Source organism: Brachionichthys hirsutus, chromosome 6 (assembly GCF_040956055.1).
Source record: "Brachionichthys hirsutus isolate HB-005 chromosome 6, CSIRO-AGI_Bhir_v1, whole genome shotgun sequence".
In the NCBI taxonomy this organism is placed as follows: domain Eukaryota; kingdom Metazoa; phylum Chordata; class Actinopteri; order Lophiiformes; family Brachionichthyidae; genus Brachionichthys; species Brachionichthys hirsutus.
The window spans coordinates 11,184,509-11,210,965 of NC_090902.1; the positions used below are offsets into that span (position 1 = coordinate 11,184,509).

At 41.2% G+C, this 26,457-nt stretch overlaps 1 protein-coding gene, 1 long non-coding RNA gene and 1 other non-coding gene across 3 annotated transcripts in view; 2 read left to right on the forward strand and 1 right to left on the reverse strand.

The window, feature by feature from the left end:
* Positions 1–6,285: 6,285 nt before the first annotated feature.
* Positions 6,286–6,358, forward strand: trnak-uuu (transfer RNA lysine (anticodon UUU)). Its single transcript has one exon. It is a non-coding gene; the product is annotated as a tRNA-Lys (tRNA).
* A 4,241-nt stretch (positions 6,359–10,599) lies between these two features.
* Positions 10,600–26,457, forward strand: part of gria1a (glutamate receptor, ionotropic, AMPA 1a) — a 55,285-nt gene continuing 39,427 nt past the window's right edge. Inside the window, exons 1-2 of the mRNA XM_068740130.1 lie at positions 10,600–10,687; positions 10,861–10,995. Coding sequence (XP_068596231.1) covers positions 10,600–10,687; positions 10,861–10,995 — 223 coding nt within the window. The remainder of the gene's footprint in view (positions 10,688–10,860; positions 10,996–26,457) is intronic.
* LOC137894959 (uncharacterized) lies at positions 20,177–25,807 on the reverse strand. Its single transcript, XR_011105529.1, has 3 exons — positions 25,686–25,807; positions 20,584–20,687; positions 20,177–20,371 (listed from the first exon to the last, which is right to left on the reverse strand). It is a non-coding gene; the product is annotated as an uncharacterized lncRNA (long non-coding RNA).

Sequence of the window (26,457 nt, forward strand, 5' to 3'; positions counted from 1 at the left end):
CTTGGCTTAGTGCTGCAAAAAAGACTGGAAACAAATCAACTGGACTGGCGCCATTCGAAGGTCGAAAATACTACTATATATTTTTGTGTTTTGTCCTCTTGGACACTTGTAGCTGCAATTTGTTTGGCTGCTGTAGTGATATACCAGGACCTTTTGTCCCAATACCTGGTAAAGATGATAAAGTAATTAAAAGTAATTAAGTAAAGTAATAAAGTAGTAACAATATGCTAGTAAAAAGAAGACTTTTAATTAAACCCTGAACATATTAAAAAGTATGTTTAAATGACAAATTCAAACCCACGAGACTGCACCAGCTTGAATGACATCATGAACCGGAGGACAGCTGGAGGGGATGCTGTTTCATGGGTGCTGTGGAGATCATTTAGCCATGTGATCAAAACAGATCACATGGCTAAATGCATTCAACAGGCAACCAGCAAAGACATTTCTTTCCCCAAAATGGATTTAAGTATACGACTGATGGTCTCCATAGTGTTGCCGTCTTCTGAATGAGCTTAGACTTTCTGCATTCGAAGTTCTTCTGTTGTTCTTTTTTTCTCCTTGCAGCTCTGACAAAACTTCTCACCCCCCCCCCCCCCCCCTCCCCACTACCTACACATTTTTCGTATCGTATCGTATCGAGTCGGTCAGACTGCATCAGACAGCGACCGGGATCATTAGACTTGCTGATGTAATGAGCTCATACTGTGCACTTGCTTTGGCAAAGGTTTGAGCTTCTGACATAAACACACAAACACACACACCAAGCGCACACACACACACACACACACACATTAAAATTGATTGGGCCTGTGCTGATTTCCCTGGGCAAATATGCGACGCATGGTTGCTATCGTGGGGAGTAGCTGTCAGCTCCATCACCTGCAATGTATACTGTAGTACATGAGCCATGATATTGGACCCTCTGTGTGTGTGTGAGTTTAGAGAGAGAAAGAGAGAAGGGGGGGGGGGGCAGAAAGTAGTTACAGTCTCGTAGGTTTCGGAGGGATTTCATAATCAGAATTAATTACTTTGTACCCACATTTGTATTTATTTATTTTGATGAAGATGTGAAATCCTTGAGTGCATGCAGGACACTCCTGCAGCGATAAGCAATTATGAATTCACTGTTTAAAATAGCTTTAAAATGTTTTCACTGTTATATTTTTGTCCTCGTTCTCTCTCCCTCTGGCAAAAGTATATTCTTATGAGCAGTGAAAATCTCTTTTAGTCTGAATTGATTCCAATGAAAGCGGTTCCCACCGACCAGTGTGTGGCTGACAACCTGGACAGCGTTGTCCAGAAAAGAGCTCTATAAAACCAGTGCATTATTCTATATATTATTATTATGATCATATCTGATTGCATTTGGGCAGGTCGTTAGTTTTAATTATTAATTCGAGCTTTAGTTATTAATTGATCCTAAATGCAGCAGAGGCAGATCTTTAAAAAAAAAGAATAAGAAAATATTCGATTGTGAGACAGGGTGGCATCTAATCGGTGCAGATTCACCATGAACGTAACCCTGCCACCACTAAGTGGCGTGCCATAAACAAATCAACTTAAAACGGTCCACTTAAGTCAATCACTTCTCAAACTGATGAGTGCACGTTTCTTGCGAGAGCAGATGGTTGAGGGAATAAGACGTTTTATATGACGATATGTATTTTCCCTGCAAAGCAAAACATGTCACATGTTGATTCCAGTTACTGTGTAGCTGCTACACAGAACATACGTGATCAATGGTTTTCAGCTAATTTCACGCATGTTTTGTGGAACCCCTAAAGCTGTGCATCTCACAACTGGTGAAGTGATTTGCTTGTTTTACATTTTTAGGCACATTTGATTTTTTTTTTTTAATGTCAGTTTGCTCATGGTAGCGAGACATCTGTGTCCTTGAATACATATTTAAAATATTCTGAATGGTTTGTGATGTGCAGATTCAAGTTTCTGTTGGGTCACATCGGGAGAAGAGAAGGTTATTGATCATGTTAACTGGTATTCAACAAAGCTCTTACTGTTCTTATTGTTGTTAGTTCTATAGATAATCTTACTATGAGCCAAATCCTTGCTGTTGATTTATTAAAGAAATGGCAGAGGAAGCTGCTTAAATAAAAAAGGAAAGCTGGCCCAATGTAAAACAAGAATATATTTTTAGTTGGAACGTTAACATTTATGCAGAAGTCTGTCTTGATTTAATTAACTTGATCATTCTGGTTATATAAACTTTCTAATCAGCAGAATTTTCTGATGTTTCTGAAGACTGCAGTTCTAATTACAGATTGACATCACGCCGAGTCAAGCAGCCAGCCTCTCACTCTCAAGCAAGTGTTGAGAATCATCTTTGCCCAAAAGACCAGAGAGGCGTTTGTTTTCTTTTCAAAGTCTTGGTATCTTCTGAAACATTCTCTGTGGTTTGAAGTCTAGTTTTTATCCTCCAGCCCTTCTTGTACTTTCATATATCTGTTTTATTCCACTCTTTCATCATGTTAGCTTTCAGCTGGAGGAGGCGCGTTAAGCAAGAGGTAAACAACTTCTATTACATGATATGCTTTGTGATGGAAAAACACTCAGAGTAAAACATAACGGGGTGGAGGAAGTGTTTATTTGCAGTTTTCCGGCCACTCTGTGTAGTTGTAGTTGTGTGCATTAAGACAAGCATGAAATCAGTTGAGTCGGGCTCAAACTACAGAAGGCTAAAGACAATTTCACCTGCCTTCACGCCTCCCTACAATCAGTGGAAGAAAAGTGTTCTGAAGCTTTGATTGTCCCCGGTTCCCGGCCCGGATTACCTGGTAGTAGAATGCGTTTACAGACCCAATCTTATACCTCCCAGTTGTTTTCAAGGACAGTCTGGGCCACCCTGATCAATTTCAAGTCACTGCTTCTCCAGAGTTCTTGTTGCACCCTTAGGTGTGACATCCTGCTGTGTGTGACGGGCCCCACTTTAAATCATTTACTGAGCAGTTAAGATTTGCTTTGAGATTTTGAGAGAAGAAGATTCTCAATATGTGTTGTGAAACATGATTTAAAAAGTCCTCTCTCGCTTCATAAACACCTTCAAGTGGGTACAGTAGCCCCACTCTAATGGAATTGCAGTCTATCCGAGTCACCAGTTGACCTTTACTGCATGTTTGGATGGTGGGAGGAACCCAGACAACCTGAAAGGAACCCTTGCAGACAAGGGGAGAACATGCAAACTCCAAACAGAAAGGTCCCAGGTGAATGCAAGCATTGGACCTTTGTGCTCCGAGGCAACACTACCAATTACACCAGAGTACTGGACTGGCCTTTTTCTGTGTTTAAAATATATCAAATCAATATTGCTGTTTTCTTTCCACCTATATGGTTTTTAAGGTGTTTTGATTGCTTTCAAAAGTTTAAAGCTGCTAATATAAAACGTAGAAATCCATATAAAAATAGACGACTGAGGTGACAGATATGTGTGTTTTAAAATGCTACATCTTTATGTAGCACTATTGAAAATGAATGATTGTTCCACCAGACAGATCCTATTAGTCAGAAAAGGAGTAGTGGAATTAATTTCTCAGGATTTGGAGGCTAATTAATTCCCAGTCAATCTAAATTTGAAATTTGGCCGATTTGTCAATTACTTCTCTTTGAGAGATTTGTCAGCTCAAGCGGTGAAATTCCCCTTTTGTCATCCTTCCCTTGTGTCTGTACAGCTGAACAATGGATACAACCCCCCATAGCTAGGCCAGTTGTACGGCTATATGACCTCCAATGAAGTATATGCAGTAGGTTTTTGCAATATTTCCTTTTTCCATTGCAAATTTGTCATGTCTCTATGTAGCGATGCTTGATGTTCTGGAACCACGTAAGCATCAAGTCCATCAATCAGCATTACCACAGTAACGTTAGAAGAACTTCACTTCCCCCATGTCCAGTGGAGAGGAAAAGCAATTATGCAGGTAGTCTGTGAAAGGGAGAGGTTGCACGAGAGAGAGAAGGAAAACCTGAATAGCAATAAAAGGAGAGACATGAGGATTGCATGCTTATTCCCACAAAGAGACATAAAGGTTTGTCTCTTTGTACCGTATGCCTGCTTGATTATTGGCTTTCAATAATTGACTGTACTTTCAATGCATAAACTGCCTCTCTGGCTATGTGAGGCTGATTACCGGTAATACAAATATCAAGTGTGACTGTTTGCAACGTATTTTCATTATTTGAAAAATGAAAACAGGGAAAGTTCCCGTCTTTAGTATGAGTCTGACTGTCCTGACTGTTGAAGCTTTCAAATGAGTCACTTCCAAAGTAAGTAAGAAAACAAACTACAATGTTGGTGATGTAAAAATGTGAAAATGAAGTGTTTTTATGCTATTGTCAACTGATATTGCTTATGGCAATTTAAAAACAACACTGAATGAAATAAGCGACAGTGTTGCACAAGGTAGCAGTGTCTGTGTGCAGATTATGTTTCTGCATTGGGCAGCTTTCCCTTTGTTTTTCTTCAGAAAACTGTCAGCCAGAAAGCTTTTTGCGGTGAGCTGCATTATGCTGTTCTATTCATCTCTGACTGCTTTGTGTGACTGGTCTGTGCCCCCCGCACATTTTCCTCCTACTAGGCTGACCTTGATATACACACATATATTCTCTATGGGGTTCAAATCTGGGTGTCTGACCACTAAATCCATGACTGTGTTGTTTGCTTTTATCTTTTTTGATAAATGGCCGATTGTCTTTCAATGCTACAACACAAGTTGTGCAGGCTTTCGTGTTTCAGATAAATGTATTTTTTTCTCATGAAACCATCTCGCCACTGCCAGATAGTTAGTAAGTTAGATAGTTTCCCATTTGTTGATTGACTTTCTTGTAATTTACTTAGCCTTGATATGTTCAAGCCAATAACAATACAACTCCAAGAGCTAAAAATATGTTCTCTTTACGCATTTATAATATTGCCGGTATTTACTCTGGCTTTCATAAATAAAAGGCCTCTCTGGGCAGAGCTACTGAATCATTTGGATGGCCATCTACTTAAGCCTCTGTCAATAATTCATCTCAATTAAGGTACAGAGCAGAAATGAGCATGCACTGAGTCCAGGCCGATCTGGCTCCTATCGATTCTGTGCTAATGCCAGACATCCATCCAAGGCTGGTGTACTTCCATGGTGTCAGTCAGTCAACAAGTGCTGTAATCTACTGTTCACATAAAGCCAGTAACAAGACAAAACCATTAGAATCTATTACTGCCGTCTGGGTGTGACATGACGATTGATCGTTTCTGCACAATGGAGGGATCGGATTGAGAGAGGTTGGAGGACAGTTCGCTCTCTATCATTTTACGAGTTGAATTTTGCCTTCTTTAGTTTGTGGGGAATATTAAAGATGGACTTTCTGAGTTGTTTTCACCTGCCAAAGATCAAACAACACACACACACACAAAAGGAATACAAAAATCTCATAAAATCATGGTGGAATTCCTAATACATATCTGGACTGACTTTGTCTTTCTTTCACCAATGTGTGTTTGTGTGTGTGTGTGTGTGTGTTTCAGGCCTAAAATGTTGCAGTATATTTACAAAGGCCAAATATTAACAGTTACTGCTTCTGTGTCAGTTGTCCTATCTTCTGTGATGCATAACCCGGTGGAAGTGTCATCGCTCCTGTCAGCGCCACCAGTGTTGACATTTTCACATCCAGTGACATTGTTGTCAAGGTACCAACATGTAATTTCCACTCACCTGTGTTGTGATAGGACTGTTGGTCTTTTCATCAGATGCAGTGTTGGTCCGTCGTTGTCGTGGAAAGAGACCGCACTATTTACCGACACAATTCTGACTAAAGGACAGGAGAAATTGAAAAGCTTTGTTGAGCTATGGACACATGAGTACACATCACTTTTGAACTGATGGCGGTAGTAGTACACTACCTGTGAGCAGTAGTAGCTTGTTTATCATACTTTGCTCTCTGTGGCGTAAAAATATATGAAATCAGAACTTATTCATTTTCTTAACCGCTTAATCCAAAATTACAGGATCTACTGGAGCCTATCCCAGCTGTCTACGGGCGAGAGGCGGGGTACACCCTGGACCAGTTCATTACAGGGCCACACATAGACAGACAATCATTCACACACACACACACCTACAGACAATTTAGTGTCACCAATTCACCTAAGCTGCATGTTATTAGTGGTGGGAGGAAACCGGAGAACCCGGAGAGAATTCCTCCCAGAAAGGCCCCAAATTGGATTTGACCCTGTTAACCTTCTTGCTGTGACGCAACAGTAATATCCACTGCACCACAATGCTGCCATGAGCCTGGATGGCTCAGTTGGTAGATCGTCAGGCTTTTAATCTGAGGGTCCAGGGTTCAAGTCCCTGTTCAGGTGAATATTTATTTAATGAGCATAGACACCACAGTCAGAGAAACTATTAAAAATTAAAAATGTATGAATGATTGCATGGCATGGGATTTCAGACTCACTTGCTGATTGAGCGTGGTAATGACAGTGCTATCCATAAAGTTGTGAATAGCTTAAGGTCTTGGAGGGAAGTGGGCAGATGCTTGCTAATGTTAGCTGCAGCTGTTGCAGGTATACCTGCGCTTTCAGAATGTTTTGGGACACACAACATTAAAGTGTGGTAAGATTGTGTTTGACCAGGATTTAGCTCATCTTAGACATGATGTAATACAAATACTGCAGCAAGTGTAACCACACCCCTACATAGTATGGAATCCCATCCTCTTTTTCCTCTATATTGTTAGTTATTCACTCAGATGCACTCTAATATAGACATTTGGTGTAAATTGATTTCATGTGAGTTTGTAGTACCAGTGTAATTCTTTCAGAGTATGGTCACCCAAACCTACAATGATGTTCCATTTTAGGCATTGCAAGAGAGCGATTGGATTCAACAATAAAGAAAAATGCATGTAATGTTGCATCAAAACTGACTCAATTGTTGTAATATTATTTTCTTGCCATATCCAGAATCCTCCTTGCCTTCTCTCCTGCTCTTATTTTCCTGATTCCTGCAGTCCCTGGGGAGCTATCTGTGGCAGTTTGACATATATGTGTGTTATTTTGCATCTACTTCTCGAACCCAGTGACTTATGTTGTCTCTTTGTCAATCTCTGCAGTAACATTCTTTTTTATGGTTTTGCCTCAAGCAGAATGACGTGCACAAGTGCTTGACAGCATATAAGTGTGGTATAGCTCAATTATATGAATAACACGCTGTGGAGATTCTCCTTTTTAAAATTCCTTTCCTCACTTGAGCTGGAGAAGAACCAGCAGGTTTTGACAGATTAGCCTCATTGTACTCTTCAAGTCAATATGACTTGTATTAAAACCCATCAGACAGGCACTCACATTATGATGTATGACAACAACATCCTTATGGACACAGACTGTGCCTTTCCTTCTCTGTGTTGCTTTTTGTCAAGCTGGTATTGGTATTTTTATACTCGAACAAGCAGCTCTGCAGTTTTTGCTGTAGACAATTTAGACATTGTTGCTGTTGTTATTCTAAGAACATTTAATCAATCAGGAATTTAAAAAAAAAGACTGTATGGCATGTGCTTCACATGAGGCACTGTGGGCATCTACACAAACACAATGTACACCCAACAAATGCTATCAGCCTACTAAAACTTATTGTTGCACACAGATGGAAAAATGGCCAAATGATGTGGAAAAAAAAACTGAAACATTATAAAGAAAGCTTGCCTTGCCATTTATGTTTGAGCTAAAGCCTCATTAGTTTGAAGAAAGGAGGGGAAAATTGACCATTCTGACTGAAATTATGGGACATTTATCAGTCATAAATTGGATAACCTTTTACTTCTTGCATTTCTGTTGTTCAAGTGTATGAAGAGTCGTGCTTTTTTGTATCAGAAATGTTTCCGCTAAATTGGAAACACGTCTCGCTCTATCTTCTAAATTTAATTTTATGGGGCAAGTGAGTTAATACCTGCCATCTTAATGTCGAAACAATAAGTGGTGAAAATGATTTCAACTAAAAGTACCCTGCCTTGGACTGATAAGGGAGTTCATCCCGAATCCATATTGTATAAAAGACAGTATTTGTTGCTGTGCTGTTGCTTCAGGATTGCAGTCATCTTACATGACTATTATAATAGCATTTGAACATACACTCTTACATGGAAATAAGATGTCTATTTATGACATGTTTTTAGTCATGAACAGGAAATGTTCTCTTATGCATGTTGAAACAGCACTGGAAAGCAAGAGTAAATTCATAAAACAGGAAAATCACATTTAATCTAACGCCAACTGCACCTACTTTATGGCTTTTTAAACAGTGTGTATAGTCTATCTAAATGAAAGATGGATGTTAAATTAGTTTAAAGACCATTCCATTCTTCATTTCATTCCATTAATCTAGACTTGAATTAGTTATTTGATGTAATGAAAAGAGAGTGTTACTTCATGATTGACAGGTGAGCCCAATAGCAGGTAGGATTTACTACACCACTCACTGTAGGCGGCACCAGCCGATCACGGAGTCTGACTCCAAATGAGTTAATAAAACAAGATGTCATTCTCCGAGATACTTTGGCTTCATTTTTAAAGATAGATATAATTGTGCTGTCATCAAAACACATGAACTCCACATGATGTCATCATTGCATTAAATACATTTAGATGTGTTAGTTGCATCAAAGCATCGCCTTAATGCTAAAATTGAAACAGTCAAAAAATAAAATGTGCAAACATTTGGTATCAGTTTGTGCTTTTATTAAATGTAAATTACAAACAGAGTATTTGTATTAAAATATTCCAATTACAGAGAAATGTGTTCATGCATTTATTTGCATTAGCTATATATTACCGTGATGGTGTCTTTACAGGTTTAAACAAGAAATCAATCAAGCAGCTGCAGCTGATCCAGAATGCTGCTACAGATTCCTAAAACCAGGAAACAGGACCATATTTACACCGGTCCTCAAATCACTGCGCTAACTTCCTGTTAGTCCGGGGATGGAGTTCAAAATGTCTGTCTACAAAACACTGAATGGTCTCAGACCAAAATACATCCTGCACTTATTAGCTCCATATGAAGCATCCAGAGCGCACAGGTCATCGAGGACAAGGTTGATTGTGTGTTCCCAGAAGGTGAAGCAGCATTCAGCTATTATGCTCCTCACCTGGAACAAACTTCCTGAACACCTGAGGTCTGCTCAAACTGTCAGCTCTTTTAAATCAGGTCTGAAAACCAAATTGTTAACTGTAATTTGCTAATTCTATTTAATTGACTTTTAATGCACTTTTATTGCTTAAACTATGTTTTATTTCAAAATGTTTGATTTTAACAGCTACCTTTAATCATCTTTATAATTAGTTTTAAAGTTCTTTGGTGAATGCATTTCTTTGCCATTGTAAAGCAATTTGAATTTACATTGAGTATGAATTATGCAATTCAAATAAGCTTACCTTAATTGCATATTTGGTTTTCTGCAACTGGAGATTAAAAAAAAAATCTGGTTAAAATTGGGTCTTGGTTTTGGGAAGAGCAGAAGACAAAATAGCTTGGCCAGAGGGTCCAATTCAGTTGTTCTAATCTAGAGCTTTGGTCTCATCACGTGATATTTATCAGCAGACTTATATTGGCTATTGTGTAATTCTCAAAATGCCCTTTCTTTCCTGAGCACTTTAAGAATGCATTGCCAAGCTGGTTTAAAAACGGATTCAGGAAGCTATATTGTAGGCATCAGGATGAAATGTGAAAACATTCTATTGATTTTCTTAATACTTCGCATAAACGCTCATCTGCACTTATAGGGTACGTTTTAGTTTCATTCAGAAACTGTAAAGGGAAATCAGGGAAAAAAAGCTAGCTTGAACTGGGTTTGGAAATGTGAAAAAAATCAATCAATCCGATAATTAAGCAGTAAGTGATGAGCGGTGAAGTCTGTAATATGAACACCGCCTTTGGGCAGCAAAGCAAATTGACATCCATGAAATCCCATGCGGCTCCTCAGGAACCTGTGGGTGCGCTCCAAGAATGGACACTGCAAAAAAAAACAAAAAAAACAAATACTAAACAGGCAACATGTGTAGTTAAGCATTGCGTGTAAAAAAAAAAAAGTGCCATCTTTGTTGTTAAGCGTGAAGACATCCTCCAGGGAGCTCTGATGACGTAACGTGTTCTCTGTGGAAAACCTGGAATCTAAATCCCATTTCCTTATTTCATGATTCTTTTCTCTGTGATATTGTCTTATAAAAACAAAAACAAAAAGAATATGTAGGTTAATAATTATCACGATTAAAAAAAATGTTATTTAACATAAAATAAATGATTGATTGACATTGAGACGCCTCAGCTCGTCGAGATGTGCGCATTTTTTTATGGCGCGCACAAAGCTGAAGTCTCAGCATCCAAGGACACGAGAGCAAAAGCAGAGAGGAGAGGGGGGGAAAGAGGAGAGAGAGAAAGGTGCCTCCTCGCCATCGCCATAAGTGTCTCGCTCTTGTATCGATGTCGGTGTGAGCGCTGGAGACTGGAGTGGAGGAAAGGAGAAGCGGGGAATTTAACTTACGCGCGGACAAACCTATATGCTTGGATTTCGGCTCCTGTTTTTCTCTTCGCCAATGCCAACGGAAATATGCAGCGAAGCTTCACCATCCTCTACACCAGTTTACTGGGGATGTGCTTGGGTTCAAGCTCAAGTTTCCCAAGTAACATCAATATAGGTGAGGATGGCGCACACGCGTCCAGAGTCTTTTGTCTCAGCATTAAAAAAAAAAAAACCTTTATTTCTAGTTCTTCCCGTGCCGCTTTTCCATTTACGCATTTATTTATTTATTCTGGGGGGGTATTTTCCAGCGTGTTCAGCATTAACTCCCGATTCTTTGTTGCTCAACAGGAGGACTGTTCCCAACCGAATCGCACGAATATGGGGTTTTTCGCTTCGCCCTTTCGCATCACCAGGACATCCCCAAACTGGTGCCGCAGGTGGATATGGTCAAGCTGGGGAACAGCTTCTCCATGACATATGCCTGTGAGTATTATCGAACATTCCAGGTGTTCAGCGTCTTATCCTATACCCACCAAACCTGTTTAGCGACTTTAACGGAGAACTCAGTATCTGTAATCGGAATCCAGCATCGGATGTAATCGCTCAGGCAGCTTCTTATAATAACTGTTGCGTGGGGACCGCTAGAGACTTATTCTGTCCTCGTGATTTTGGGGCTTCGGGGATGCCACACGGGCATTTTGAATCAACCTCCGCAGCCTTACAAGAGATCCAACAGTCACAGTACATCGGGTTGTGCAGCCTGCATGCATTTTAAAACGACTGCCGCTGATCAAATCCGTCTCTAGACTGAGGCTGATAAATAATGAAATAAAGTCAAACAAAGCCAAGAGCGCAAATCAGGGCTCCGAGGCGAGGCGAACAAAAGACGAAAACGGCTGCAAATGCGTTTCTAATTATCCACGGATCACAAGACGATTATCTTTTCTTTCTTTTTTTTGTCTGGCAGAACACGCACCATTAAACCACGGCTTTCTAAAACATTCACTAAAACACGCGCACACACTCACCCACGCATGCACGTACACACAAATACAGGGCACATTTCAACTTTTGAGTCCTGTCGGATTACCTGCCTGATTTCTCTGCTGTGATTCTTGTAGTTATATAATTCGTCAGCAAACAGATCTGAGAGTGTCATTCATTCCTTATTTAAGTGAGGAGTGATTGTGACAGAGTGAATGAAGGCAATGTTTGCAATGGGATGTGATGTCCTAAAACTAGTTTTCATTTATATTGCCTTTTTTTTTTGTTCAAAGTAATAATGATCAATTCTGATGAGAATAATATTTATGTATATATTAGCTCATAAATATAACCTACTGCACTCCAGTTCACCGCCAATGGTTTTGTATTGATTTTGTATTGATTTATTTATTCCAGAGGTCACATTTGATCATAAATAAACTGGGACTTTGAATTCATTGTTAAGTGGGATAAACTTGCTATCGGTTTTGACAAATTGTTAAGGTTGTTATAATTTGAAGACAAAATAATTGTGGCTCCACCAGATCTGTGAGCACTGGCTGAGTGACAAAAACACAAACGCCACGCAAAGGGATAAAAATACGAATCCTTGGTGAGAGCAGTGGGGATGACATCCTCCAGCAGGGGATAATGGGGGGCTATTGTGTAAGCCAAACAATTACTCCATGTCTGAGCATTACTGAAGAAATGCCGGTCTAAATTGTTCCTTCTTTGTATGCTTCCTTTGTATTCCGATAACATTTTGTCCTCCTGCAATCTTCTCCGCTGTGTTTTTCCTCATTCAGCTGCTCTGATTATGCCCATAGCTCACTCAGTCCAGGAGATACCCTTTGACAACTCAGCCTTCTTGTCTCGCTGCCAAGTGTGTGACATTGCCAGAGTGACAGACATTTTAATTACGTCTCGCAGACGTCGAGCGCCGCGTTTCCACTTTGAAACTGCAGTCTGGAATTGAAAAAAAACTGATCTTTATTCTACGCCCACCTTGCTTGGTGACCGCCACGGATATCAATCGTAACAAGGAGAGGGGAAATAACTCAAGTCGGTTTTATGCAGAGAGAAAATACAAACATAATGACATTCTGACGGTCCCATTTTTTTCTGTAACCTTTACATTTTACAGTTCACTGCACAGATATAGCCACAGATGTCTTGTAAGATGTGAGACGGGAAACTGTTTATTGAATGCATGAATCAACATGCTCCACTTTAACACTGTACAAAATAAGCAAAGCCATAAACCAAGCACCATCAATCCAAAGTAAATAAAAAGCTAATATCTTTCACTGCACAATGACAACATCATCAGGTGCAAATCACACAATCTCAGATTCTAGCCATAGAATATGTGAATAAGTGGCTTCTCTTATTCATCACAATCACAGACATTATAGTCACGCTCTTCGGCTGTAAGATGTGAGCTCCTCTTCATCAGCATCAGGAGAGGACGTGCTGTATGCGCATTGTTGGCCATTCATGAGGCATGTAAGAGAAATTAAACTTGTGTAATCGCCTGCAGTCCAACTCGTCTCTCCCAGCTGTCGCCTGGGGTCGTTCTTTTATTTCCAAGTAGTGCCAGGGCTTATGATTCCTGGGCTCCGGTATTCCAAACACACTGACGCTGACAAATATCCCATAGGCCTGGGTTATTGCAAAATGGAGCCTTTTCTTCAGCGCCTATAATAATTGTGTGTCACTTAAAATGGTCCACACATGGAATTGACTTTTATTTTTCATGCAGCCCTTCTTTTTTTTTTGCTGCGAGGAATTTAATCTCAATCCGTCCACCATGATTCTCTGTAACTCAGTAAGCGACTTGAAAATGGCTTTCTAAGAACAGAAGCGTTCTTCTCTTGTTCGCCGACCTGTTTGTGGTTGAGCGTCTCCTGTTTGGCTGGTGAAGGGTAAATTGAGAAGTCATGCTGTCTTACTGCTAATCTGCATGGTCATCATTGTGTCTTGTGAGGTAAGAGCGCCCATTCGACCATGTCGGTCCTGAATAAAGTGTGGATTCACAGGAATTTAGTTTGCCATGAATTCCTTCATCAGTCGCTGATGGCAGATCTGGCATCTGCAGGGAGGTGACTGAGCACAGATGGGATATGTATCACCAACTGTTGCAGTTTAAAGCGTTTAGTGGCCAGTAGTTTGTGAGGCTTTACCATCAGGACTTTGGTGTAATCTGAATTCAAAGTATTGAGGCAGTCGCCTGCATACAATTACTTCTCACCTGCTTACACACATCTGCCGGTTGTTTGTAATCACATGTGCGTTTCTTCTGGGGTTGCATTTGTGCAGCAAAACATTGCGATGATCTCTTTGTTTACAGACTTTAACCTGTCGTCTTGTCATTGTCTTTAGCGTGTCGTTACCATGTTGTGGCTGTATTATGGTTTTGTCCACTGTGGTGAGAAAAAAGATAAATCACCGTTCAATTGAGGCCTCATCATCTTATTCACCACCTTCCCGATGAGGACTATGTGACTGGTGGGTAACAATCATCCGCATCCCTCCTCACGTAAGTCGTAGTCTTCTACGTCCATGGATATTACACTTTATTGCACAGACAGGCTCCTCTGCAGTCCCGCCTTTATTACCCTAAATAGCCAATTTGCAATTCCCACCGCCCGAGCTTGAAGGACTAATAAGGAAAGAACAAATTTTAAATATCACGTTTTGATTGAATGAGCACAGATGTCTGGACAAATATAATGTAATACAATTCAGCCAATAGGAAAAGCCACATACCAAACATTTACAAGTTATAAGCCGAGATAAATACAAACATTATAAGCAAATCTCCTTATCGACCACAGAGGTTAAATGTAATGCAGTCATAGGCATTCTTTCTGAGACGCTCAGAATCGGATTTGGAACAAGTCTTTACATGGAGTAACAATCATGCAGATGATTGGACATTCACTGCTGGCTTCTGCGGAAGGCTGAAGACTAGTTATTGCAAAGTGTTTTAAAATGTTCTATTATACAATAATGGCAGCAGGAATCATTTGGAAACCTGGATATACACCTGCCATCCTCCCGCCTCCGAGCCATTTACACCAGGAGGCAAGCAGAGCTGTGTAATGAAATGTAAACACACCCAAGATGCCTTCATTAATAAGATGGCCCTATGCTCAGAGGGGAATGTGATGTGAATTGGAGGGTCAGGCTGCTGCTGAACACTTCAGGGATGTTGCTGGTGAATCAAACATGGGCCCCATAGCAGAAGAAAGGGAAGAGGAAGGTGGGGGCGGGGTGGCGGTGTCCTAGAAAGACCACAGATCCAGTGCATTACAACAAATATCCAGGAGGTGGCTAATTAACAATCTTGAAATTAAAGCTTCATTCCTTCCTTACTTAAAATTGATTACAACTTGTTACTTCAGGTTTATATCCCGCCTCTCGCCCATAGAAAAGCCGGGCTTGGCAGCACCCGTTATATTTGCATGCCCATAGGTCAGTAAGTGAGGACCATGTGTATTTAATTAGGAATCCTATTTGTGATGAATCCATCAGCTCTGCAGGATATCCACCAATGTTCCCTCCATCCAGTCACGTCTCCTAGTCGTCTGTGTAGCTTCATCACATGTGACATCTTTTCTTCATTGTGTCACGCATATCACAGCAGCTCATGGGTGTGACGGTTGGCTGTGGTGCGGGCATGTCAGAAGGATTCAAAGTGGAAGTCGATGGCATGAATGAAAATGACACCTCTCCCTGCTGTGTGTCATTTGCTCTAAAAGCGTATTTGGATGTGGGGGCTGCAGAGTCGCATTTGTAAAGAGAAAGAAGGATCTCCTGGGGTGGCGCATAATGAGTCAGGAGTGAAAGGAAGCCTATTCCTGGATTTCTATTCATATGTGTGGAGGAGTGTGTCCATGTGAACATGCATCTGGGTGTCCATTCTGGCATTTGTGTGGGGTGTCTTGAGTGAGTGACAGTTCACCTCTGAAAGTGTGTGTGGGGGAGTGGGAGTGGGGAATGTGTGAAAAGCTGGGGGTGAATGGATCCTTGTGCATGAGGATGAATAGCGCTCCAGATTCGGTTAATACTCATCAGCTGGCACATGACCACTTCCTGCGCAACCAAGTCCTGCTGGCACACACACACATTCACAAGCGTGCACAAAACACACTCCATGTACACTTACACACATTCACTGGCACCTGCTTCAAGAGCAGAATAAATGGGGCATGAGGTCGATGAGTTGGGTGAACGAGGACAAGAAAATTACGACAAATAAATGTAGAGAAGAAAAAAAAAAGATATTAAACACAAACTTGAAAGTTGATGCAGAGCTGTCAGGATATTAATGACAGACAGCGGACTGAATCTGTGATTCTCTGGCTTCTTTCTTACCATCAGTTTCATAAAGCGAGTGTTGAGTCATTACAGATCTACATGTGCCTTTGTTTTCACATTTTAAATTACTGACTCATTTTACATGTTTCCAGTGGTTATAAATAACTGCCAGGGAAGCTGTGTACACGGTGAATATTAGTCACAGTTCCCCTCAGCTAGATATCACATTACCATAATCTGCTATTGACTTGGTTTATAATAAGGACTTTACAGAAACGCTAGCTTCATGTCAAATCCCTGCAGGCTCATGCCTATATTATCTACTTTTTGCTTTGATATTCTACATGTGCGCGGTGAGATTTAGACATGGGATATTTTGGGTTGAAAATATGCAGAGAATATTGCACCAAGCAACAACATTTACATTTCCGATGATAGCATTTTGAATTCGCCACTCAGTAACATTTGATTTTATGTCCAGTTCATCTGTCCTGGTGATAAGTCCTTCATTAAGACTAATTATTGCTCGGGGAGAAGACAATTTGTGTTGTTGCCGTGATACGGGCAGCGGTATTTCCCTCGGTCCAAGAAGGTCCTGGGAGAGGATACACTCATGATCAATAATGGAGTACAGAACCCTGCCCAGCTGATCAATATGGAGCAGACGAGGAGGATAGGGTGCTTCCCCCCCCAGACAGACATAGAGGGTAGGCATGATTTATCATTAAGGGACAGGATGAATGTAGGTCTATGTCTATAGCAGTCATTAACAGTTAGCGGTCAGATCCAGGGGTCGAAGAACGTCTGAGTTAAATCAAGCCCTGCATTGCTACAAATAGACAAATAGAGTCATGACTGCATGGTCATGGCATTAAAGGTATTAATTTAGATATTGATAATACTTGAAAAGAAGCAGTATAATACTAAATATAATTTGTAATAAATTAGGAGGAAGTGAGGTGAGACTGAAAACTCATGGACTTCCTAGCTCAAGAGGAATGATTTGTCCGTTTTTCATTTTAATCAAGCTCTCCTGTGATCCAAAGCAAAATGCATTACGGTGTTTGGAGCTGGAAATGTATGGGGAGTGATTTGTAAATACAGAAATGCAACTTTGAGTAATTGCTCGTGAATAAATGAGAAATCAATGAAGAACTGAACAGACACTCCCGAGTAGTTAATGGAAAACTCCAAATCATAGTTCGCAGAGTAGCTTAATGGTTAGTTCAAGATAAGCGGACATTAATCTTAAATGACTTGAAATACGCTGAGTCGACACTTTTTTCAGAACATTTTTCAGAAATGCAAATTGCATATACAATTTTATAAATGTTAAATTTTTGCCTTGATTGAGAGTTCATAATCTTCTCATCAACACTTTAATTCTTTTCTATATTTTCACTCTGAAACCCAGGCGGGGTGCTGAATATGGTTAGTACAGATACTGCAGTTTGCCTTTGCTTTCACAATAAAATGAGACCGAAATCCATGAAAGAAACAGTATTTTGCAAAAGTTGTGACTTTTCCCGTTGCTGAAAGATGTTATTTTAGCCAATGAGCCCCGGATTTTTATTTTATATACCGTAAATTCTGGACTATAAGCCGCAACTTTTTTCCCATGCTATGAACCTTGCGGCTTATATACCGGTGCGGCTTATATATGGATTTTTCCCATTTTCACTAAACCAATAAAATTGCCGAACGGGTCAAGTGAAACAACGTAACTTTTTAGTTTACAGTTCAGGTTAAATTGACTTAAACAACCAAAACAGTCAGACTGTAAGACAGGGGCGATGCTCTCCAAGTTTAGCTTTTCCCGTGTCCTTAAATGTTTTGCCTTTATTCACTATGAATCATACCCTTAGCAAGTTTTTTTTGGCACTTGATGTGATGTTAGTCAATAAACATTTTTTTTTACTGTTTACCATAATGTTTTTATTTTTGTTACAAGCCGTGTTTCGATAAAGCCTTTGTAAAGATTATATATTCAATATACCGGTAAACACCTGCGGCTTATATACCGGTGCGGCTTATGTATAAAATGGTTTTTCCTCTACAAATGTACTGGGTGCGGATTATATTCAGGCGCGCTCTATAGTCCGGAATTTACGGTGTATATATAAAGCTATTTTCAATTGATGACACTGTTTTCATTTTGAATTGAATTTCTTTAGAAATTGTGTACAATTGAATAACCGTCACATTCTGTTTTATTTATTTTTTAAAAGGTAGCCCAACTTTATTTTAATCAGGGCTTTCATTCCTGCGCGCGCACACACACACACACACACACACAAAGCTGACAAGAGACAAAGCTTGAGCAGATGCGGTTAATGTATTATTCATTGCAGCGTCTCCAAAGCAATCCATGATGTTTTAAGCATAAATGTGTTATAATAACACGTTAACTAATCCTTAAGCAGTGTAGTGCTTGAAAATAGTCATCTCTCCACAAAGTTCTGCCTGGAGAGGCTTAAAAACATTTTCATCCTCTGGAGATCTTTATTCTGCATCCCTTTGCAACCATCTGTCCCTTCTCCAGGAGGAGAACCACCATACAGAGTTTGTCAGCTGGGACGGATGTGTAAAAGGAAGAAGGAAGGTTAAGCTACAGTTTCAGACCTGGTTTCATGTTTTATTGTGTAGTGACCATGTTAATCATTGAGGTACAGACGGGCTTACGTCATGTCATGTTCAGGGGGATTACAGTGTGTTCACTGAGTTCCTGTGAATGTGGAAAAAACAGCAGATTGCGACTGTTGAGTAGAAAACAGAGAAGATGAAGGAGAAAAAGTAAAGAAACTAATGCTTGATCTCTCTGGGGCTAGCATCTGGCAGGTGCTGGTTTGATGAATGAGACGGCTTGCGGTGTGTGTTTTTTTGTACTCTACAGATCACTATAGCCCATAACAATCAATGTAGATCAGCTAAACCTGCTCCCCTTATAATTAGTGATGGGGGGGGGGGGGGTCTGTGTTGCTTTTCAAATGGGGGGAGGTCCATGCAGAGGTGAAAAAAAAAGAGTGCAAGGTTTGAACGGAGAAAATAAGCAGTCCATCCTTTAATCCACTCGCCCTCTATGTGATCATTTTCTAACCACCATCTGCCACATGATGGCAGCCCTAACGGCCATTCTGCACCTTGAGATTTGAGAGTTCTCTTGCGGTGCAACAGTCTTTGCCACACGTTGACCTCGCCACATTAACAAGGCACGCATTAGCGATGGCGGCCGCTTGCATCGTTTGTTCCACTCATCGCCTTCCTAAGCCTCGTGCCCATTCCTTCTCTGTATTCATGGAAGCGCACCAAGTATTTAAAACAAGTCTGTCGTCTATGGAAGCAATGGCAGCTGCGATGCGGAGGTCTGAACAGAGACGTGTAGGGCTGGCAATTAGAAAACAATGTGTTAGGAACCAGGATTTGTGCTGCGGGGTGGGAGGGGCCAGCTCCGGATGACGACAAGCTGTCACGGTGTCGCAGCGAAGACAGAATCACAGTCCCTCTTTTGTCATCCGAGGGGCTTCTGTGTACTTTAATGAGGAGCAAAGCGTACAAGCACATTAAGCAGTGTGGCGGGGTGTACCTGCACTTACTGCGACAGCAAAGGACTGCCGTTGTCATCTTCACGACTGCAGTAGGTGCCGCACGGTGCCGAATGACTGGCGCCCCGTGACACCAGGCATTCAGAAGACGCAGACGAAACAAACAAGACAAACGCTTACAATACAACGATGCATTCTCTGAGGCAGTTATCGTAGTCTTTTGTGATCAGTGTCTCCGATCAGAGAGGACAGGTACTATTTCATGCCTGTTCAAACCTGTGGCATTGATGCTAAATTGGTTATCTAGAGCTGTAAGCCAATCATCAGACACAAGTTCAATGTGAGAAAATGTGGCTGTGCAGATTTTGCATTATTCTATTATATTGGATTCATTGAAAGCCGTCAGATTCTGAGGAAAAACAGTGATTGTTAGTTGGACCTCTTGTCAGTTAATGTAAGAAAATCCATGCAGTGTTTCTGGCTGTTTGCAGAGCTTCTGAGACTCAGCTTTGCTATGAATCTTTCATTTCCCAGTAGCTCAGCTGAAATCTGATGAAGACAGTTGTGACCGCCACTGAGGAGATTTTGTTTTTTATCAGCGATTGTCTGTTAGCAGGATTACGCACGCAAATTTTTTTTTTATGAATTTTCATGTGGCTTGGTTGGATGATTTGGCATATGACAGAAGAATTTGTAAAATTCTGCAAAGCATATAAAGGGGTGGAGTCTGGAATTTGATTTCCATTCATCCATCCATCTTCTTGACGAGAGGGTCACATTCATCTCGTCTATAGCCGCTCATCCACCTTGTGGGTTACGGGTCTGCTGGAGCCGGTCCCAACTTGCTATGGGTGAGAAGAAGGGTACTCCCCGGATGAGACGCCAGCTCATTGCAGGGCCACGTGAAAGACAAACAACTATGCACGCTCACATTCACACCGATGGACAATTTATGTGCAACTAATTCACCCAAGCTGGACGTTTTTGGAGGTGGGAGGAAGCTGGAGAACCTGGAGAAAACCCACGGAGAATTTGATTTCACTTAATATTGCAATCTTTTTACCATTTCATTACATTACTTATTATTCCTACCGACCAACTACTTGATGGACTTCAATGCAACAATGGGGTTTCATATTATAATGATTTATCCTCATGCAAAAAAAAAGTCATATCATGGAACAATGACACAAGGAATTTGTAGTTAACTTGTTTCTGGTACATTAGTGTTCAAGTTTTGCATCTGGTCCTTTTTGCTCCACATATCCAACTCCATCACTTCTTTTGTCACATAAATCCACGTGTGAGTGGGCCCGTCCCCTGCACCTGTTGACACAGATAAACAGATGGGAGATAACTGAAGGGAGGATGTTAAGGGGATAATTTTCATTCTATCATCGAGGAGTTGATCTGGGCTGGCTCTCTGACCCGCTGCCCAGGTAACCGTTCATTCAGCAGGTGGCAGGACTCCAGAAATCCAAATTGGAACTACTGAGAGGACAGCAAGGAGGTGGGGCAATGGCCTCAAGGGAGAAATTTGGGGACAGAGGAAGGAGGAGGAGAAACGTTCAGAGCAGAGCTGCTCTCACACCCTCGATTACCCACGTAATGAGGCGATGTGGTGCCATTGTTTTAGTACTTTGAGAAAATAGGAGCGATCTAGATTTCGCTGTGTGGTCTCCGTGTCTGCTAGGTTGGCATCTGTTCTCTTTGTTCACAGCAGTTTTCCTGTCAGCGTTCCTCTCCTCTGTATCAAACAGCTTTGCCTTCGGTCACCCTCACCTATATTTCAAGTCGTGCTTGCTTTTTAGCTTGTCATTATTAACCTTCCATTATCCCTGCTTCAACTAACTGCTCTCTTGAGTATCCAGCCATCCATGCATTAATCTAGATTTGTTTTGCAGCTGCTCCAGTCACTGCTATTCCCAGCGATAGGTTTGGAATTGTGTCTCTTTGGTTGCCCTTTTTCTTCTTTCTCTTCTTCCAACCTTTGCATTAGCACCTGTTCTCCTCCTTTCTCCCTTTTCCTTATTATTATCGCTGTCTCTGTGCCACACACTGGTAACACCAGTGACATAAACACAATTTTATTGCTCTTGCACAGGTAGTAAATCTTCCTGAAGTTTGAGGAGCGGTAGCCGTTTATACCCGGGGGGGGAGAGCAAGTGCACAGCTCTGGAATATAAGGCTACAGGGCTTATGGGTTCTCCAATGAGGCAAAAAGTTACACACTCTGTTTCATTCAGTCATTCAGTCATTCATTCATAAGTGAATGAATCCAAGTCACAGGTATACACTGGAGCCCATCCCAGCTGACATTGGGTGAGAGGCGGAGAACACTCTGGACAAGTCGCCAGTTCATCGTAGGGCTACTTAGAGAGACAATCACCCACTCACACCTACAGTCAATCCACCTCAATCGCATGTTTTTGGAGGTGGGAGGAAGAACCCAGAGAGAACCCACACAGTCACGGGAGAACATGGAAACTCCACAAAGAAATCACCCAGGACCATCTTGATGTGAGGCAGCAGTACAACCCCTCTATATGCAACCGAGCTGCCCTAATCGGTTTGCAATAAATGAATAAATCACCTCCAAATGAATCATCTACTCCAGAATAGATTTCGTTATTTTCTGAGATCTCACAAAGCTCTTCTCACAGTTAAACCCTCTTTCTCAGCGAGGGCTTTAAAACCTCGTCGGTCCTGGGTATTTGGTCCCCTGGGTCCATGTCCTCGGAGTTGTGGGGGATTGATTCCGCTGTGTGAGTCAGCTGTGTTGGAGGGCTCAGAGAACTCACCTCGATCCATCCCCTGGGGGGATTATTCACAAGCACAGGCTGTGTGTGTGAGAGATGCTCTCTTGTCAAACACAGGGAGTATTTGGTATTTAGCTGGGGCGTCTAGAGGAATACAACCTTAGCAGCTCCTGCATGCATGTACTGTATGTGCAGCTCCTGAAATGTTAACTTCTTTTGCTCTGCCCCTTATTAGCCTCGCTGATTGTCCCTCTGAATGTTTAATAGGACAGAGGGAGGGGACCACAAATGCTCTCCGTTTTTATTGCACACATCATTTGACAGTTATTAGGCGTGGGTGGCTGAAGGCTGGAGGGCCACTGTGTGTGTCTTCCAGCATCTGGTGTCAGGTGTATTTATCTCTCCTCAAGAGGAGTCTGTGTTTGATCGAGTGACCTTTTGCCCTTGTGGAGGTGGTGTATATAATTTGTAAAGAATTGCTTAATGTGACAGCAACCTTCCTACGCCTGTCATCACTCTCACGTTTCAAAAGGATACTTCAATAGATCACTTAATAAACAACATATCAAAAATCTAAAAATGTGTAATAAATTAAAAACAATTATCCAAAAATATCAGCAATACATTTAGTATTGTCACATTTTTAAAGATTGTGTCAGGCTATTTTCAACAAAATCAGACATTTTCCATATTAAATGACAAATATAAATCTAATTGATTGTTGTGCTTGATTATTTAATCAGTTGCTGGACTCACCATTTAGAGTTATATTTGTGGAATCAAATACTTGAAATATCTTTCAGCAACAAAAGAATCAGAAAGAGGTACTTATAAGATTGGGTTCAAAATAAATGGGATTTGCGAGGCATGAAGTCAACTTGTGTCATAATAAGTCAAGGTGAGATCAGAAGGCCATGTTCACCTGTAGGGTGCGGTGAGAATGGAGCAGTCAGAAAATTCCCCCAGAACAATAGTTGCAACTTTAGAATGTGAATCTCCATTTTGCTGCCTGTTTTGACTAAAGCTTGGACCTCTATGTTTCATGAGATGGATTACCTAGTTGTAATTTGTAGGATTGAAGCTCATTGTATCTCTTTTGATTTGTTTTAGGCATATCATGCAATACAGATATATATATATATACACTCACCCACACAAAGAAGCTGATCTGTAAACAACAGTCCTAAACACACGTTGCTGAGCAGCTCCAGTGGAGCAGCTGAAAGGAAGGTACTGTTCACAAAAGCACCTTGATACCTTTGACTGATGCAGTTGGCCAGTATTTCGGGAAAAAGATTGGCCTTATTTACACAATTCACCATCAAATTGTCTCTTTCCTTAAATGTATGTATTTCTATAATTTAAAAACAAAATTAAAATCCAAAGTTATAACAAAGGGCTGTTAATGTATTTTTGCCAGATTCAAGTTTAATCTAGTGGCCAACTCGAACTCATGTGATTGAATCTGCTAACGTATTTTTTGTTTTCACCTGCGACTGTCTGTTTGTATAGTAGTGGCTTGTTCATTATCAAGATTGCACGGGCCAGGAAACAACCCATTAAAATTTGGTACGGATCTGGCTATAGGGGCGATATAAGCTCTTCTCACTGTTGACCTTTTCCATAATAACAAGATCACTACTACAATAATTTAATATTTTCAGGAATTAACATAATCAGGAAAGCCTGGGGAATATGAAATGCTATCATGTTGGTAAATCTAGTAGACCCTTCACTAAACAAACAAGTACAAGTGAAGAATTATATGCATATATTTAATTGATAAGGGTAGCTCAGAAGTCACTTCCATCACTTTAAACATGATACATTTTGTATATTTTCTGTCTGTGTTAATAATTAATACAATTTGTAGTGAGTAGAATTTGACTTTGTCCAAGGAGATCTCTGCCCCAGATGTCCAACCAGGCATGTGAGGGGGGAAAAAAACTCATGTTGACCCCTGCAGTAGGTTTGCATGGTTCTGTGCAGAGCAATAAACATGCATGGGCAGTATGTAGGATGTCGTTAACAACCCCTAGTAACCCTCTCATCAACCAAAACGTCAGATGCAGGAACAACTGACACAAACGCACCCTCTTTGTGCAGTCGGCACAGACACATCTGTCATTTGATATTTAGCTCATGCTAAGCAGAAGAACAGCTGCAGGGCACGGGAAACAGAGAATGGGGAAGACGGTAGCTGCGTGAGTTGTGTGTCTGACAGCTCCTCCTGTTAAGTAACTATCAGTCCCTTCAGGATTTGAGTTTTCCTCTCTTTTCCTGCAGCCCAAATCTCTTTGGCCAGACCGAATGCAAAGCAGCTTGTTGTCCATTCATATGGAAAGTTTCAAAGGAATGAAAATATAAAGTAAGGTTACTTCTAGTGAGCATTCCTGCACATCTGTGTGCACACACTGACACATTTTGTTTGTGCGTTATAGCTTGTTTCCAGTGTAGAATAAAATTGTGTACAGCAAAAGTGCTGCAACAATCCATTGTTCCAGAATTATCTGGAACAATGGATTATCAGAATTTGGCAAACCTGGGTCAGTTAGCAATATGCAAATTCCTTGAGAGGAAATCTAATCATGACTAAATATTCAAATGTTCATAATTCCCACTTCATCTTACAAAAGTATTTCAGCATCTCTGAGCAAGACTATAATATGTGCCAGAGAGAAACTGTTGCCCGGGCAACCGCAGTCCAGCCACCATGGCAGCTGTAGCTGCGGCAAGAAGACACAGCGTGCCAGGGTGGGCACGTGTTCCTGGGATCTTCAAGATCACTTTTGGCCTCTCAACCTGGCCTTAAATGTCAGTGCACATGCAGAGTGGCGTTAACAAGATGCTCACTCAAGCTGCAAACACTCAATGTACCACTCGTGTGTCCTGCCATGGGAGCGAGACTTTAGACTGTGGAGTAACACTAATGTTCTGCCTCGCTTGTGTCAAATTAGACAAGCACATGCATCTCTTTGTAAAATCGGCACGGGAGGTCAGTGCCACATGGTCGCTGCTTTCCTTTGTCAGATCGGCACACTGTAGGTATGAGAAATGGCTCATATTCACTGAAACATGGCAACTTGCTGTAGGGCAGAGTAATGGCACGCTACACAAAAAGTCAAACAAGCGCTCATTACCTTTTATCCAGGCAGAACACAAAGGCCAGTGGTGAAATTGGTCCTAGAAAATTGTAAGGGGGGGGGGGGATATAATGTGTGCTACGGGAAAGCGATAGCTGCGAGAGTGTCGATATAATGGCAAGAGCGTGTGCAGACCATGAAGGAAAGATAGTTTTGTCACTGAGTCAGCGTGGCGAGGCTCAAAATGTCTATTTCAGTGCTTGCTTTAAGTAGAGTGAGTCACCAGGTTTTTGGAGCACTAGAGGCTACATATGTGTGTGTGTGTGTGTGTGTGTGTGCGTGCATTCATGTGTGTGCACATTTACTTTTATGTGATACCGCTGAATCCGTCTCTCCTTCCCTCTTTCTCCTTCTGCAGCTATCTCTACACACACACACAGAGACACACATGCGCGCACACACACACACACATGCACACTTGCCTGCCCGGGGGTGCATGTCTGTGACAGGTTAGGCTCTTTGGGTGTGGGCCATCCTCTCCATCGCTGCCACAGCTTCTTGCAGTGAGCTGGACCTTTCATAGGGACAGGCAGCGGCTTCAATCTGTTTGGTAAATACTGTGATAAGTCAGGCCCAGCAAATAGCCACAGCAGAAAATAGCCCAAGCCAGACCTGCGTGTGCAAAGATAGCATGGAATTACAGAGAGGATATTCCATCCAAACACCAGGCCAAGGCCATAAATGAGCTATTTTAAGATATTAGTCAGTGCGATGGAAATCTGAGTGACGAGAAGACAACGGAGAGAGAGAGAGGGAGAAAAGCAAATGAGAAAAACCGCCTTCCGCTGCCGGTGAAATGTCAATGGAACCCACGAGATTCATTGATTAACCTCTTAACTCGTAATCTGTCTTCAGCTCCTGCATCGCTCACCGAACGCAACATACAGACTGGCAGTGCACAGATGGCCAGCATTGCATCCACAGGCTAGTAGCTCAATGGACAAATGCTAATAGAAGTACATCCAACGAAAAATTAATAAGCACTACATAATGAGTACATGTTTAATTGAAAGGATTAACTGTTTGGCTGCTCGTGTTGATGCCGTGTGTTTTTTTCTCCTGCTCCGGATTTTTATTTATTTTATATATCAGAATTGGCATGAAGTAATAATCAACAGTAAAATAGAAGCCATATTAAACTGAATCCAGTCGGCGGTTGTAGTTAAAAATCAATCTCTATCTATCTATCTATCA